Source organism: Piliocolobus tephrosceles, chromosome 18 (genome assembly GCF_002776525.5).
Source record: "Piliocolobus tephrosceles isolate RC106 chromosome 18, ASM277652v3, whole genome shotgun sequence".
Lineage (NCBI taxonomy): Eukaryota > Metazoa > Chordata > Mammalia > Primates > Cercopithecidae > Piliocolobus > Piliocolobus tephrosceles.
In genome coordinates this window covers 45303566-45317559 of record NC_045451.1, presented here as the reverse complement: position 1 = coordinate 45317559, position 13994 = coordinate 45303566, and the positions used below count along the sequence as shown (strand labels likewise).

At 36.4% G+C, this 13994-nt stretch overlaps 1 protein-coding gene across 3 annotated transcripts in view; it reads left to right on the top strand.

Annotated features, from left to right (window-relative positions):
- Positions 1 to 13994, top strand: part of KIAA1328 (KIAA1328 ortholog) — a 415804-nt gene that overhangs the window by 150069 nt on the left and 251741 nt on the right. Inside the window, exon 7 of one of the 3 annotated variants that reach the window (XM_026455161.2) lies at positions 9716 to 10363. The exons of the other annotated variants lie outside the window; for them this stretch is intronic. Within the exon in view, the coding sequence (XP_026310946.1) occupies positions 9716 to 9721 (6 nt within the window). The 3' untranslated portion in view covers positions 9722 to 10363. Of the gene's footprint in view, positions 1 to 9715; positions 10364 to 13994 lie in introns of those variants that run through there. 3 annotated transcript variants of the gene reach the window in all.

Here is a 13994-nt window from a genome sequence, read left to right as displayed (position 1 = left end):
CATGTTCTCACTCATAGGTGGGAACTGAACAATGAGCTCACTTGGACTCGGGAAGGGGAACATCACACACTGGGGCCTATCATGGGGAGGGGGTAGGGGGGAGGGATTGCATTGGGGAGTTATACCTGATATAAATGATGAATTGATGGGTGCTGACGAGTTGATGGGTGCAGCACACCAACATGGCATATGTATACATATGTAACAAACCTGCACGTTATGTACATGTACCCTAGAACTTAAAGTATAATAAAAAAAAAAAAAAAGAATAATCTTTTCAACTAATGATGATGGGACAATTGAACGCATGTGAAAAGAAGTACATTTGGACCCTTCACACCATGCACAAAAATTAAGCTCAACATTAACCCATCATTTAGGATACCTTTTGTGAAACCTAGCTTCAGTTAATGATTTTTCTCAGCACCAGTTTTTGTCTTCTTTAGGTGCAGTGTTTTTTATACGTGAACTTCAACAATAGATCACACTACATAATTTACTCTTTTATAATTAGTAATGGCCAGAAGTATTGCCTTTTAATGCAGAGGAAGAGCAGAATATCATGTATATGGTTACCATGTCAGGGGAGGGGTCTAACCACAGAAGGATCAAAGATCATCACAATGCCAGCTATTGGTAATGGAAGTTCCAAAACTTCTGCCTACTTTTTTTTGGTGTCAGAGTAGCCAAGGAAAACACTAAACAATCAAGCACTGGATGGAACAACAGATAACTCACATGAAAAAGAAACAGCACGATCAGCTTCAATGATGGCATTGGTCTTTCATGGATAGTGTGTCCCCTATATCCAGTGGGTTATCTGGCAGCCAGCCTGTCTCTCTGTCCCATTCCTGTCCCAGTAAGTGAACTTCTCTTTCTCCCCTCTAGTATAAAATACTAAATGCTGGGAGTATACTTGAGGGCCATTGGTGCACACACTTAAACAGTACAGACGAAGACACATTGAGTCACTATCACCAACAAGGTGATAGTTAAAATTCTCTGTTTTGTGGAAATTTATATCTTTATTTTCAGTTATCTAAAGTTTTGTCTGCTATGTGAATGTATCAGTTTTGTGTTGAAGATGCTGTCGTGGTAGCTGACTAATCTGCAGAATGGATTATTTTTATTGGATTTTTAAAATATTTTGCTTTTTCATATTTTTATTCATTATTGCATGTTTTATGGCCATTTATTAATTCAGATGACAGAAGTTATTATAGCCCAGATGCTAGTAATGTGAGAGAAAGCATTGTTCTCTGTACATTTAAAATTGTGCATACCCATTCTGAATCCTCATGTCAGGCTAAATGGAATAATAATAAATAATTAGTGAAATATTACAAGTCTCAAAATAGTTGAAAACCAAATCAACATTATGGTCATATATTTCCTATTGTCTTCCAGTTAGTGGTTTCTGATTGATTGATAATTGCTACCAGGGAGACAGTTTTATATATAATTGCACACACACACACACACACACAAGCACACATACATCTTCAAAAAATCTATTCTTCAGTGTAATCTAGACCTTAATACCTGGTTATTGACCTGAAGACATATACTTTCTACTAGCAGGTTACAGATTCAAAATGAAACCTGAAAAGTATTTAAACTGGTAATGTAATATTAATAACATTAAAACTTATGTGTTGTCTAAATTAGATATGATTGGGCACAATGGTCAAAATATACTGAAAAATTTAGGTTTATGTTCACCTTTTTTGGGCTCAGGGTTGTTTGCTTTTATATCTGTTGGACATTGGTTCTCAATTCTCAATTTCAGAAGGCTTTTTCTTTTTTGATTTGTATAAATTTTAGGGTTATGAGTATAGTTTTGTTACATGGCTATATTACGTAGGTAGTGAAGTCTGGGCTTTTAGTGTATCCATCACCTGAATAATGTACATTATATTCACTGAGTAATTTTTTTATTATCTGCTCCTCCCTCATAGCCTCCACTCTTCTGAGTCTCCAGTGTCTATTATTCCACATTATCTAGCTCTCATTTCTAAATGAGAACATGTGGTATTTTTCAGTTTCTGAGTTGCTTCACTGAAGATAAAAGCCTCCAGTTCCATTTGTGTTACTGCAACAGACATAATTTCATTCTTTTTTTGCAGATGAATAGTATTCCATTGTGTATATATACCACATTTTCTTTTTCTAATCATCCATTGATAGACATTTGTGTTGATTCCATATCTTTGCTATTGTGAATAGTGTTGCAATAAATATACAAGTAAATGTATCTTTTTTATGTGATTATTTCTTTTCCTTTGGGTAGATACACAGTAGTGGGATTGCTAGATTGAATTGTTGTTCTATTTTTAGTTATTTGAGAAATCTCTGTACTGTTTTCCATACAGGTTGTAATTATTTACACTCACTCCCATCAACAGTATATAAGCATTTCCCTTTCTCTGCATCACAAAGGATTTTTCTTTTGTTCGTTTATTTCTAATGGACTCTGGTTCTAAAACTGTGCCATCTGTCATAGGGCATTATGTGATAAGAAGTATAATCTGGTACTAAGGAGATTGTCTCAGACAAAATATGAGTGAATTTTTGCTCTTGGAACAGCAAGTCTTGATCTGGAACCAGTTCTATTGATTATGGTGTATAAATAGCCAGAGTAGTAGTACTGGATTTTGCAAAGTTAGTATCACCATGCTGAGATAAAAAGTCTTGAGTACAGAAGAGAGAGAATTGGGTTATCCTTTGATATTATTTTGATATCAGTCACTGGTGTCCATTGAACTCTTTCAAAGCTAAGTTATTGATCCAAGGACCAAAGTACAAGCTATAATTCTAAACACCCTTTTCTCTTATTTTGGATGGAAAACCTGACATATATATCGAGCATTGCTGACAAAGCAATTTGCCAAGAACGCTTCAGGTAAACAGATAAAACCTCAGAAAATGTAATATTTGACTGTGCTTCTACTTGTGGAGTTAAGTCTTCTCGTAAGTTAACTTCCTTCAACTGCCTGTTAACAAAGTTAAATTTTAAACCCTCTTGCCAACTGATTTTTTAACTTTTATTGTTCAGTGAATACTAAATCATTTCTTCCCTTAATTATTAAAGTTTTTGTTTCTTTTTCTCTTGTTGGTCTGTCTTTTGTTACAGAGAATTCCAGTTAAGAACTATGAAGGATAGAGATAAAATTATTTTTCCTCCTCTATAGTTCCTTTAAATACTCTATTGTTTAATTTTGTACCTATGATTTACCTTTACGTCTATCTTAGATATTTACAGTTTGCCATTATAGAAAGCCTCTGGATTAGGTATGTCATGGGATATAAGCAAAACAGAGAAAGACACAGAAATCTATTCCAATCAAACTACCCTGAAAGAAAAATCTCTCAGAGCAGTACTGCACAACGGAACTTTCTGTGATGATGTAACTGTCCCGTCTCTGCATTGTCCAGTGTGGTAGCAACTCACCGTGTGTGCCGTGTGTGGCTCTTGAGCACTTGATATATGACTGATGAGACTGAGGAGAACTGAATTTTGTTTAATATTAATAGGCACCTGTGGCTATAATATTGGACAGTGTAGTTCTGGAACAGCAATTACTGCCTGGATGTGAGAAATTTATGAGTTCCTATAATGAATATGTTGACTCTTTAAGGAGATATAAGCTAGTCGTGACTGAGCTTATTAGCTCAGGTGAGATCTTTTTCAGAAAGAATTGGTGATATATTATGTATGTGTTTACCTTTTCATTAGTAGACAGTTTTGTTGCTGAATAATTGTGAAACAAATGTAATATAAATTTCAGTATAAAATGAAATAAAATTATTGTGTTCCTGGTTTTTACAGGTTACAGCAGTAGCCACCAAAATCTCAAAGTAAATCCGTGTCTTCTTTTTTAGTGACTTAGCCTGATTAAAGAGATATGATAGATACATAGAGAGAATGAGGAAAGAAAGGAAGGATGGATGGTTGGATGGATGACAAAACAGTGTATTATATTTTATTCTAAATCACACAGGAGTGGTACATTGTTTCTTTTCTCAAATACCTACACAGATTTGATGTTATCTAAGATTCTTTCCGGCTCTAACTTTGTGATGCTAAATCTTAAGAATGCTGAGCAGAAGGAAATCTCTGAAAGTGGAGCTTTCAGATTAATTTAGGATTTGGAATTTATTATTTGACTCCTTATGTGATCTCAGTCTCCCAGGGCATATCAATGATTCAATTTTGCTAAGTAAATTTATTTCATTTCATACGGAGTATTGATTAAAATAAAACTCTGATAAATACCCCCTACAGTGTGGTATCTTCCTGGTTACTCTGATAGCTTTTGTAAGCGTGATAATCTTGCTTTTTTTTTTTTTTCATACTTTAAGTTCTAGGGTACATGTATACAACGTGCAGGTTTGTTATGTATGTATACATGTGCCATGTTGGTGTGCTGCACCCATTAACTCATCATTTACATTATGTACGTCTCCTAATGCTATCCCTCCCCTTTCCCCTCTCCCCACAATAGGCCCTGATGTGTGATGTTCCCTTCCTCTGTCCAAGTGATCTCATTTTTCAATTCCCACCTGTGAGTGAGAACATGCATTGTTTGGTTTTCTGTTCTTGTGATAGTTTGCTGAGAATGATGGCTTCCAGCTGCATCCATGTCCCTACAAAGGACACGAACTCATCCTTTTTATGGCTGCACAGTATTCCATGGTGTATATGTGCCACATTTTCTTAATCCAGTCTGTCACTGATGGACATTTCAGTTGATTCCAAGTCTTTGCTATTGTGAATAGTGCCGCAATAAACGTACATGTGCATGTGTCTTTATAGAAGCATGATTTATAATCCTTTGGGTATATACCCAGTAATGGGATGGCTGGGTCAAATGATATTTCTAGTTCTAGATCCTTGAGGAATTGCCACACTGTCTTCCACAATGGTTGAACTAATTTACACTCCCACCAACAGTGTAAAAGTGTTCCTATTTCTCCACATCCTCTCCAGCACCTGTTGTTTCCTGACTTTTTAATGATCGCCATTCTAACTGGTGTGAGATGGTATCTCATCGTGGTTTTGATTCGCATTTCTCTGATGGTGAGTGATGATGAACATTTTTTCATGTGTCTGTTGGCTGTATAAATGTCTTCTTTTGAGAAGTGTCTGTTCCTATCCTTTGCCTACTTTTTGATGGGGTTGTTTGTTTTTTTCTTGTAAATTTGTTTGAGTTCTTTGTAAGTTCTGGATATTAGCCCTTTGTCAGATGAGTAGATCGCAAAAATTTTCTCCCATTCTGCAGGTTGCCTGTTCACTCTGGTGGTAGTTTCTTTTGCTGTGCAGAAGCTCTTTAGTTTAATTAGATCCCATTTGTCAATTTTGGCTTTTGTTGCCATTGCTTTTGGTGTTTTAGACATGAAGTCCTTGCCCATGCCTACATCCGGAATGGTATTATCTAGGTTTTCTTCTAGGGTTTTTATGGTTTTGGGTCTAACATTTAAGTCTCTAATCCATCTTGAATTAATTTTCGTATAAGGAGTAAGGAAAGGATACAGTTTCAGCTTTCTACCTCTGGCTAGCCAATTTTCCCAGCACCATTTATTAAATGGGAAATCCTTTCCCCATTTCTTGTTTTTGTCAGTTTTGTCAAAGATCAGATGGCTGTAGATATGTGGTATTATTTCTGAGGGCTCTGTTCTGTTCCATTGGTCTGTATCTCTGTTTTGGAACCAGTACCATGCTGTTTTGGTTACTGTAGCCTTGTAGCATAGTTTGAAGTCAGGTATCATGATGCCTCCAGCTTTGTTCTTTTGGCTTAGGATTGTCTTGGCAATGGGGTGTCTTTTTTGGTTCCATATGAACTTTAAAGCAGTTTTGTCCAATTGTGTGAAGAAAGTCATTGGTAGCTTAATGGGGATGGCATTGAATCTATAAATTACCTTGGGCAATATGGCCATTTTCACGATATTGATTCTTCCTATCCATGAACATGGTATCTTCTTCCATTTGTGTGTGTCCTCTTTTATTTCACTGAGCAGTGGTTTTTAGTTCTAAAATACTGGCAAACCGAATCCAGCAGCACATCAAAAAGGCTATCGACCATGATCAAGTGGGCTTCATCCCTGGGATGCAAGGCTGGTTCAACATATGCAAATCAATAAACATAATCCAGCATATAAACAGAACCAAAGACAAAAACCACATAATTATCTCAATAGATGCAGAAAAGGCCTTTGACAAAATTCAACAGCCCTTCATGCTAAAAACTCTCAATAAATTTGGTATTGATGGAATGTATCTCAAAATAATAAGAGCTATTTATGACAAACCCACAACCAATACCATACTGAATGGGCAAAACCTGGAAGCATTCCCTTTGAAAACTGGCACACGACAGGGATGCCCTCTCTCACTACTCCTATTCAACATAGTGTTGGAAGTTCTGGCTAGGACAATCAGGCAAGAGAAAGAAATAAAGGCTATTCATTTAGGAAAAGAAAGAGTCAAATTGTCCCTGTTTGCAGATGACATGATTGTATATTTAGAAAACCCCATCGTCTGAGCCCAAAATCTCCTTAAGCTGATAAGCAACTTCGGCAAAGTCTCAGGATACAAAATCAATGTGCAAAAATCACAAGCATTCTTATACACCAATAACAGACAAACAGAGAGCCAAATCGTGAATGAACACCCATTCACAATAGCTTCAAAGAGAATAAAATACCTAGGAATCCAACTTACAAGGGATGTGAAGGACCTCTTCAAGGATAATCATGCTTTTTAATCATTCAGATAGAAACATACTACTTAAGGAGGCAGCATGTTTAGAGAATAGGCTAGAAATAAGTAGAAACACAAGGTAACTTGTGTGCCTCCCCAATTACAGCACTGTTTAGCACTGATGCACAAAAGGAGCAACTTGAAGGCTTAATCCACTGTTCTTCATTCTTTCACTCTGTATCCCTAAAGGCCTGTAATTGGCATCATGAGGTAATCCTGTTCTCATTGGGTAGCTTAACTGTGTTGGTAGCTTCAGTTCTTCCAGACTGAGTCAGGATACTAACTTTTTAAGTTTAATGTTCTTTTGATTTTGTCAGTCTGTTGCTCTGTCCAGCTTACACCTTTACACAGTGTTCAGAGCTCTCAAAAATGTGTAGCCTTAAACATTTTGCTCTGCTTTTGGTATGAAATAAATGTTTGATGAATTCTTGGCTGCTCAAGAGATTGAGTGACTGCTGTTTTCCCGATACTCTTACATGGCTCTTCTTACTTGGTGCCCCGTTTCTCAGATAATTTGCCTGAGTACTGAGAGCACTATCTCTTACAGAAGGACACCCAACTGGAACTGTGTGCCACCCTAACATCATTTTTGTTTGTTTGTTTTTAAGACGTGAGACCACATTAATCAAACCCAGAAACAAGGTGTTTCAGGGTTCTCAAGACAACCCCCCAGGTTTGGTGATTGACAAGACTCACAAGGCTCTGCTTATAGTCATACTCACTGTCAAGGTTTATGTTATGTTATGTTATGTTATTTTTATATTTTATGAGACAAAGACTCACTCTCTCCCCCAGGCTGGAGTGCAGTGGTGCAATCTCAGCTCACTTCTACCTCTGCCTTCCAGGTTCAAGAGATTCTCATGCCTCAGCCTTTCAAGTAGCTGGAATTACAAGTGTGTGCCACCATGCCTGGCTAATGTTTGTAATTTTAGTAGAGGTGGGGTTTTGCCATGTTGCCCAGGCTGGTCTCCAACTCCTGGCCTCAAGTGATCTGCCTGTCTCGGCCTCCCAAAGTGCTGGAATTACAGGTGTGAGTCACCGTGCCTGGCCAAGACTTATTACTATGAAAGGAAGAAAGCCAGTGCAATCTTATAAGACATCATCTCTGAATGGAATCATAAATATATGCTTTGTTCCTCCAGTAATGAATTGTGACAACTACTGTGAAATGTAATCTACCAAGGAGACTCACTGGTGACTCAGAACCTAAAGTTTCTGTTGGTGGCTGGTCACATAGGCACCCTCTACGTGTGTCAATTTCCAGACTCTCAGAAGGAAAGCAGATGTTCAGCATGAACCACATTGTTTGTATAAACTGGTTAGGCATAGTAAGATGTGAATATCAGTTAGGAAATGGTGGAAACAGTTCAGAAATCAATCAGTTTTCATATTGCCAGCCAAGAGCCAACTGTGTAAGCAGGACTTTCTAAGGGTAGCAGGCTCAGGCCAGCTATGGTAACTCTTTTCTGCTTGTGAGAAATGCCTCAGTCGGCATTCAGACTTGGAACTTTTAACATATTTTTAACTTTCTTTATGTCTAGTCTCTTTACTATCTTCTTTTGGTGATCATTATTGTCATTAGGAGATTAATAGAAATATAGTATACTGTATGTCTATTCCTTCACCTCACGTGGCCATTTCTATTTCTTGTACACGAGAGCACCAGATCTTTGTTCCTATTTCTCCTTGCCATATTTTCTTCTTTTGGCATTTGCTTTGCCCAGTACTTCAAGATTTTAGTCCTATAGTTGCATTTGAGTTTTTAATGACAGATTTATTTGTTCCTTAAAGCTGCAGACTAGTTTTGCCTTGAAAGAACATTATATGAACCGGGCATTGTGGCTCATGTGTATCATCTCAGCACTTTGGAAGGCCGAGGCAGGTGGATCACTTGAAGCCAGTTCAACACCAGCCTGGGCAACATAGCCAGACCCCATTTCTACAAATATTTGAAAAATAGCTGGGCATGGTGGTACACACCTGTATTCCCAGCTACTCAGGAGGCTGAGGTGGGAGGATCACTTGAGCCCAGGAGTTCAAGGCTACAGTGAGCTATGATTGCACCATTGTACCACTCCAGCCTGGGCAACAGAGTGAGACCCTATCTCTAAAAATAATAAAATAAAATTTAAAAATAAAATGAATAAAATAAAAAGAAAGAAGATCATATGAATACCTATTGGTATGCCTCTTAAGACTTAGAAACCTTAAAGTTGAGCCTCCAGCACCTCAGAGAAGGTTTTATGTTTATTATAGATATAAACTGTGATGATATGGGCAGACTGAGAAGTAAATTTAACCATTAAATCTAGTCTAAATCAATGTCAACTCATACTTCTGAGTAATTTAAGAATAAAGAAACTTTTATTCATCAGGTAGGGTCACAGTTAAAAGCATTTGGGTGAAGATAATAGGAAAGAGATAGGGAAGTGATGTAACTGTGGGAGTCCACTGAATAGGAAGTAAATGATGCTGCCATTAAAAAAAAAAAAGCAGAATAAAGGCTGGTATAGAAATAAGAGATTATAGTAATAGGAACTCCAATATATAATATTTGTATCAAGCAGGAAGATCCAGCTACCAGTCCCAAGTGAGGATTCCCACTAATGGAGTTTGGTAGCAGTGATAACAATGCCAATCACCAGAAACTGGAGATCATAGACCTCAGTCCACTGCATCTTCAGTGGGTTCAGAGTTGCAAAGGAAGACTCAACCCACAAGTCACTGATTGGAACAATACTTTACTCACAGAAAGGAGAAGAGACTCAGCAAGATCACTGTCTATAGTGTATACCAGTGCTATGGTCTGATTATGTTCTAGACATTCATGTGTTGGAAACTTAATCCCCAATGCAACATTATTGAGAGGTGGGGCTTAATGGGAGGTATTATATGTAGGTCATGAGGGTCTCACCCTCATGAACAAAGTAATGCTGTTATAAAAATAACTTGCAGGAGTGAGTTCCCTTATTGCTCTTCTGCCTTCTGCCATGTGAAGACACAGCATTCCTCCTCACCAGTGGAGGCAGCATTCAAAGTGCCATCTTAGAAGCAGAGAGCAGCCCTCATCAAAAACTGCCATCTTGATCTTGGATTTCTCCATCTCCTGAACTATGAGAAATAAATTTCTCTTTTTTTATAAATTATTCAGCTTGTGGTATTCTCTTATTGCAGCACACATAACACTAAGACAGCTGGTCTTTCATGGCCAGTGAATCTCTCCTTATAGCCAATGCAGGGCAATAGACTACATGCACCCTTCTCATGCTGCAGGTGAAGACCTAGTTCCCTTTCCACAAGGGACAGATATACTGGTGGGGCTGGTCACGGTCCATATGATGTTTCTCTTCATAAGGAAGGAGAATTTGGGGCCATGCAACAGCTCAGCTTCCATATAGAGAATGTTCCAGGTCCAGTTTACTGGTTGAGCAATCCCAGAGAGCAGTGGCAGGTTGCATGGCTGCTTGCAGAACAATTGGGCATATGCTTGAAGACTCACTGTTGTACTTTTAGAATATTTGGTGATTTTTTTGACTGGCCTAAGTGAAATGAAAGGAAGTAACAAGAAGTATAATTATTCTGGAGTTAATTCCAACTGATATGGTTTGACTCTGTGTTCCCATGCAAATATCATCTTGTAGCTCCCATAATTCCCATGTGCTGTAGGAAGTACCCAGTGGGAGATGACTGAATTGTGGAGGCTGATCTTTCCCGTGCTGTTCTCATGATAGTGAATAAATCTCACAAGTTCTGACAGTATTATAAGGGAGAGTTTCCCTGCACAAGATCTCTTTGCCTGCTACCATCCACGTAAGATAGAACTTGCTCCTCCTTACCTTCTGCCATGATTGTTCTCACAATCAAACCTCTTACTTTTGTGAATTGCCCAGTCTTGGGTATGTGTTTATCAGCAGCATATAAACAGACTAATATGCTGACTAACAAGGAAAACTTAATTGGTGAGGAACAAATGATGGGAACTTGTAGAGATGGAATTTATTTTAGGATTCATATTAGTAAAATAATGCTTGGGAATAGTGCTTGTTCCTATCAGCAAAAGAAAAATTCATAATTTATAGAGCATTGGGTAGAATATTCCAGTTAGATTTTTGTCTTAGTCATGGAAAATACATAGCTCTAGGCTGAACACCTCTCCACACCCATTCAACAAATCAGAAAAGAAAGATCTAAATGAATCAAGCTGTTTCCAAGTAACCAAACTGTCACAGAATAAACCTCAAGAATATAGAAATACAAAAGTATACAATACCCAAGAAGATAAAATTCACAACACTGGGAATTCAAAGTGGTCTTGCAAAGAAGCAGTAAAATGCAGCCCCCATGCAGGAGAATAATCAGTTGAATTGACACAGATGATAAAATTAACAGTCAAGGATCATTAAACCATTATTATACTGATATTCCATTGGTTTATAAAGACAAATAGTACCATATAGGTACCAAAAAGACACTACTCTTTGTTTTTTGAGATGGGATCTTGCTCAGTCACCCAGGCTGAAGTGCAGTAGTGTGAACATGGCTCAGTGCAGCCTCTTTCTCCTAGGCTCAAAAGATTCTCCTGCCTCAGCCTCCCAAGTAGTTGGGACTCCTGGTACACAACATGATACCTGGCTACTTGTTTGATTTTTTTTAGTAGAGATTGAGTCTCACTTTGTTGCCCAGGCTGGTCCTGAACTCTTGGGCTCAAGTGATCCACCCCAGCCACCAGAAGTGCTGGGATTATAGGCATGAGCCACCACACCCAGCAGATTGAATTTTTGTATGAAAATCATTATGTCCAATAAGAAAAATAGATCGGATTAATGGGAGATTAGACATTGCAGAAGAAAAAATGGGTGAGTTGGAGATAATAGCAGTTAGACAGAAAAAAGTAATTTAACTAAAATCATTGAGTTGTTGGACAACTTTAAGTGATCTAATTAATGTATATATATAATATATACTTTATATATTATATATGTACTTACATATAAATATATATATGTAACTGGAGTTCCTGAAGGAGAGTTGTGAGCAGAAAACTTTTGAAGAAATAATGGCCAAAATTTTTCCAAAGATGAAAACTATTAACCCATGGATTGAAGTACCTTAATGAACCTCAAACACATGCAGAAGATGCACCTAAGCACATGTATACCAAAGCACATCAAAAGTAAATTGCTTGAAATCAGTGATGAACAAAAGTATCTTAAAAGCAGCCAGAAAAAAAAAATACATATTATATACAATGGAAAATAGATAAATATGACAGCAGGTTCTTTCAGGAAGCAGTGCAAAGAAGAGCACATTAGAGCAACATTTAAAAGTACTTTTAAAAAATTGTCAACCTAGAATTCTATACCCAGAAAAGAAAATTTGAAAGCCAAAAGCAAAGTAGAGATTTTCAGACATATAAAAGCCAAAAAACATCATTACCAGGAGTCCACACTAGAAGAAATGTTAAAGGAAGTGTTTCATAAAGAAGGAAAATTATAGCAGATGGAAATATAGATAAACTAATGGCATGCACCAAAACATAACCTAATTGGTAAATATATAATTTTTTTATTATGTAAGTCATTTTAAATGGAATTGCCTGTTTAAAGGAAATAACGATATTCACTTTAGGGGTTTTAACATATATTTAAGAAAAGTGTATGACAAATATTGCGTTAAGGGAAAAATGAAGATACTTTGTTGTATGGTTTTTATCCTATATGTGAACTGATGTAATATCAGTTGAAGATAGGCTGTGATAAGCTGAAGCTATATAATAGTAACCTTAAAGCAACCACTAAAATAGCAGGATTATAACAAATAGATAAATAAAGGGGATGATACTGGTTTTTTAAAAAATTAAGAAAAGGTGGAAAAGGAGAGAAAACAAGGAATAGATGGGACAAATAGAAATCAAAATAACAAATTTCAACTTAATATATAAATAATCATATTATTTGTCAGTGGTCTAAGCACCCCAGTTAAAAAGCAGAGACTGTCAAATGGTATTTAGAGGGGGAAAAGAAAGACATAAATATAAATTGTCTCTAAGAAACCCACATGAAATTTAAAGAAATAACTTACAAGTATGTGCTCTACTAATAGTAACCAAACGAAAACTGGAGTAACTGTATGAATGTAGAATAAAATAGATTGTGAGACAAGGAGTATTACTGGGAACAGTATTACTGTTTTTTCTATACTTAAAAAACAGAGTTAAAATACTTGAAGCAAAAACTGATGTAACTTCAAAGAGAAGCCAACTAATCCACAATTATACTTCATTTCATTACCACATTCTCAATGGTTAATACAATAAGGAAAATCTAAGGATGTAGAACACTTAAAAAATGCTATCAACCAATTTGATGTAATTGCCATTATGAGAATACTCAAGAGAAAAAAAAGGATAATCTAAATAGCTTTATATCTGTTAAGGAAATTGAATTTGTAGTTAAAAAGCTTTCTCACAAAGAAAACTCAAAGCCCAGAGGCATCACTGGTAAATTCTACCACATATTTAAGGAAGAAATATTCTATTTTCTACATAAAGTCTTCCAGAAAATTAGAGAAGAGAAAATACTTAACAATTCATTGCATGGTGCCAGTAATACCCTCATATGAAAACCAAAGACAAAAAAATTGATATCCCTCATGAACCTACATGCAAAAATTGTAAACAAAATTTTTAGTAAATCAAATGCAGCAATATTTTAGAAACAATATTTCCTTATTTAGTGCCATTTACTTCAGGAATACATGTTTAATTTAGCATTTTGAAACCAATTAACACAATTCAGCATGTTAATAAGCTAAAAAAGAATAACCATATGTTCGTCTCAATAGGGGCAAAATTTTTTAGATGAAATCTAACATATATTACTGATAAAAACCTTTGGCAAACTAGAAATGTGAGGATACTTTTTCAACCTGATAAAGCTTATATGAAAATTCTACATCTATTAATAACATCATACTTAATGATGAAAGACGGAATGCTTTCCCCCAGCAGTCAGGAACAACACAAGGATATTCAGCCTTACCACAACTATTCAACATCATACTGGAAGTTTCAGGCCATGTAATAAGTCAAGAAAACATAAATAAAAGACATCCAAATTGAGAAGCAAATAGCAAAATATTCTTTATTTATAAGTAGCATGACTATCTTACATAGAGATGCATTGAAATCTGCAAAAAATGTTACAAGAACTAATAAGTGAATTTCACAAAGGTA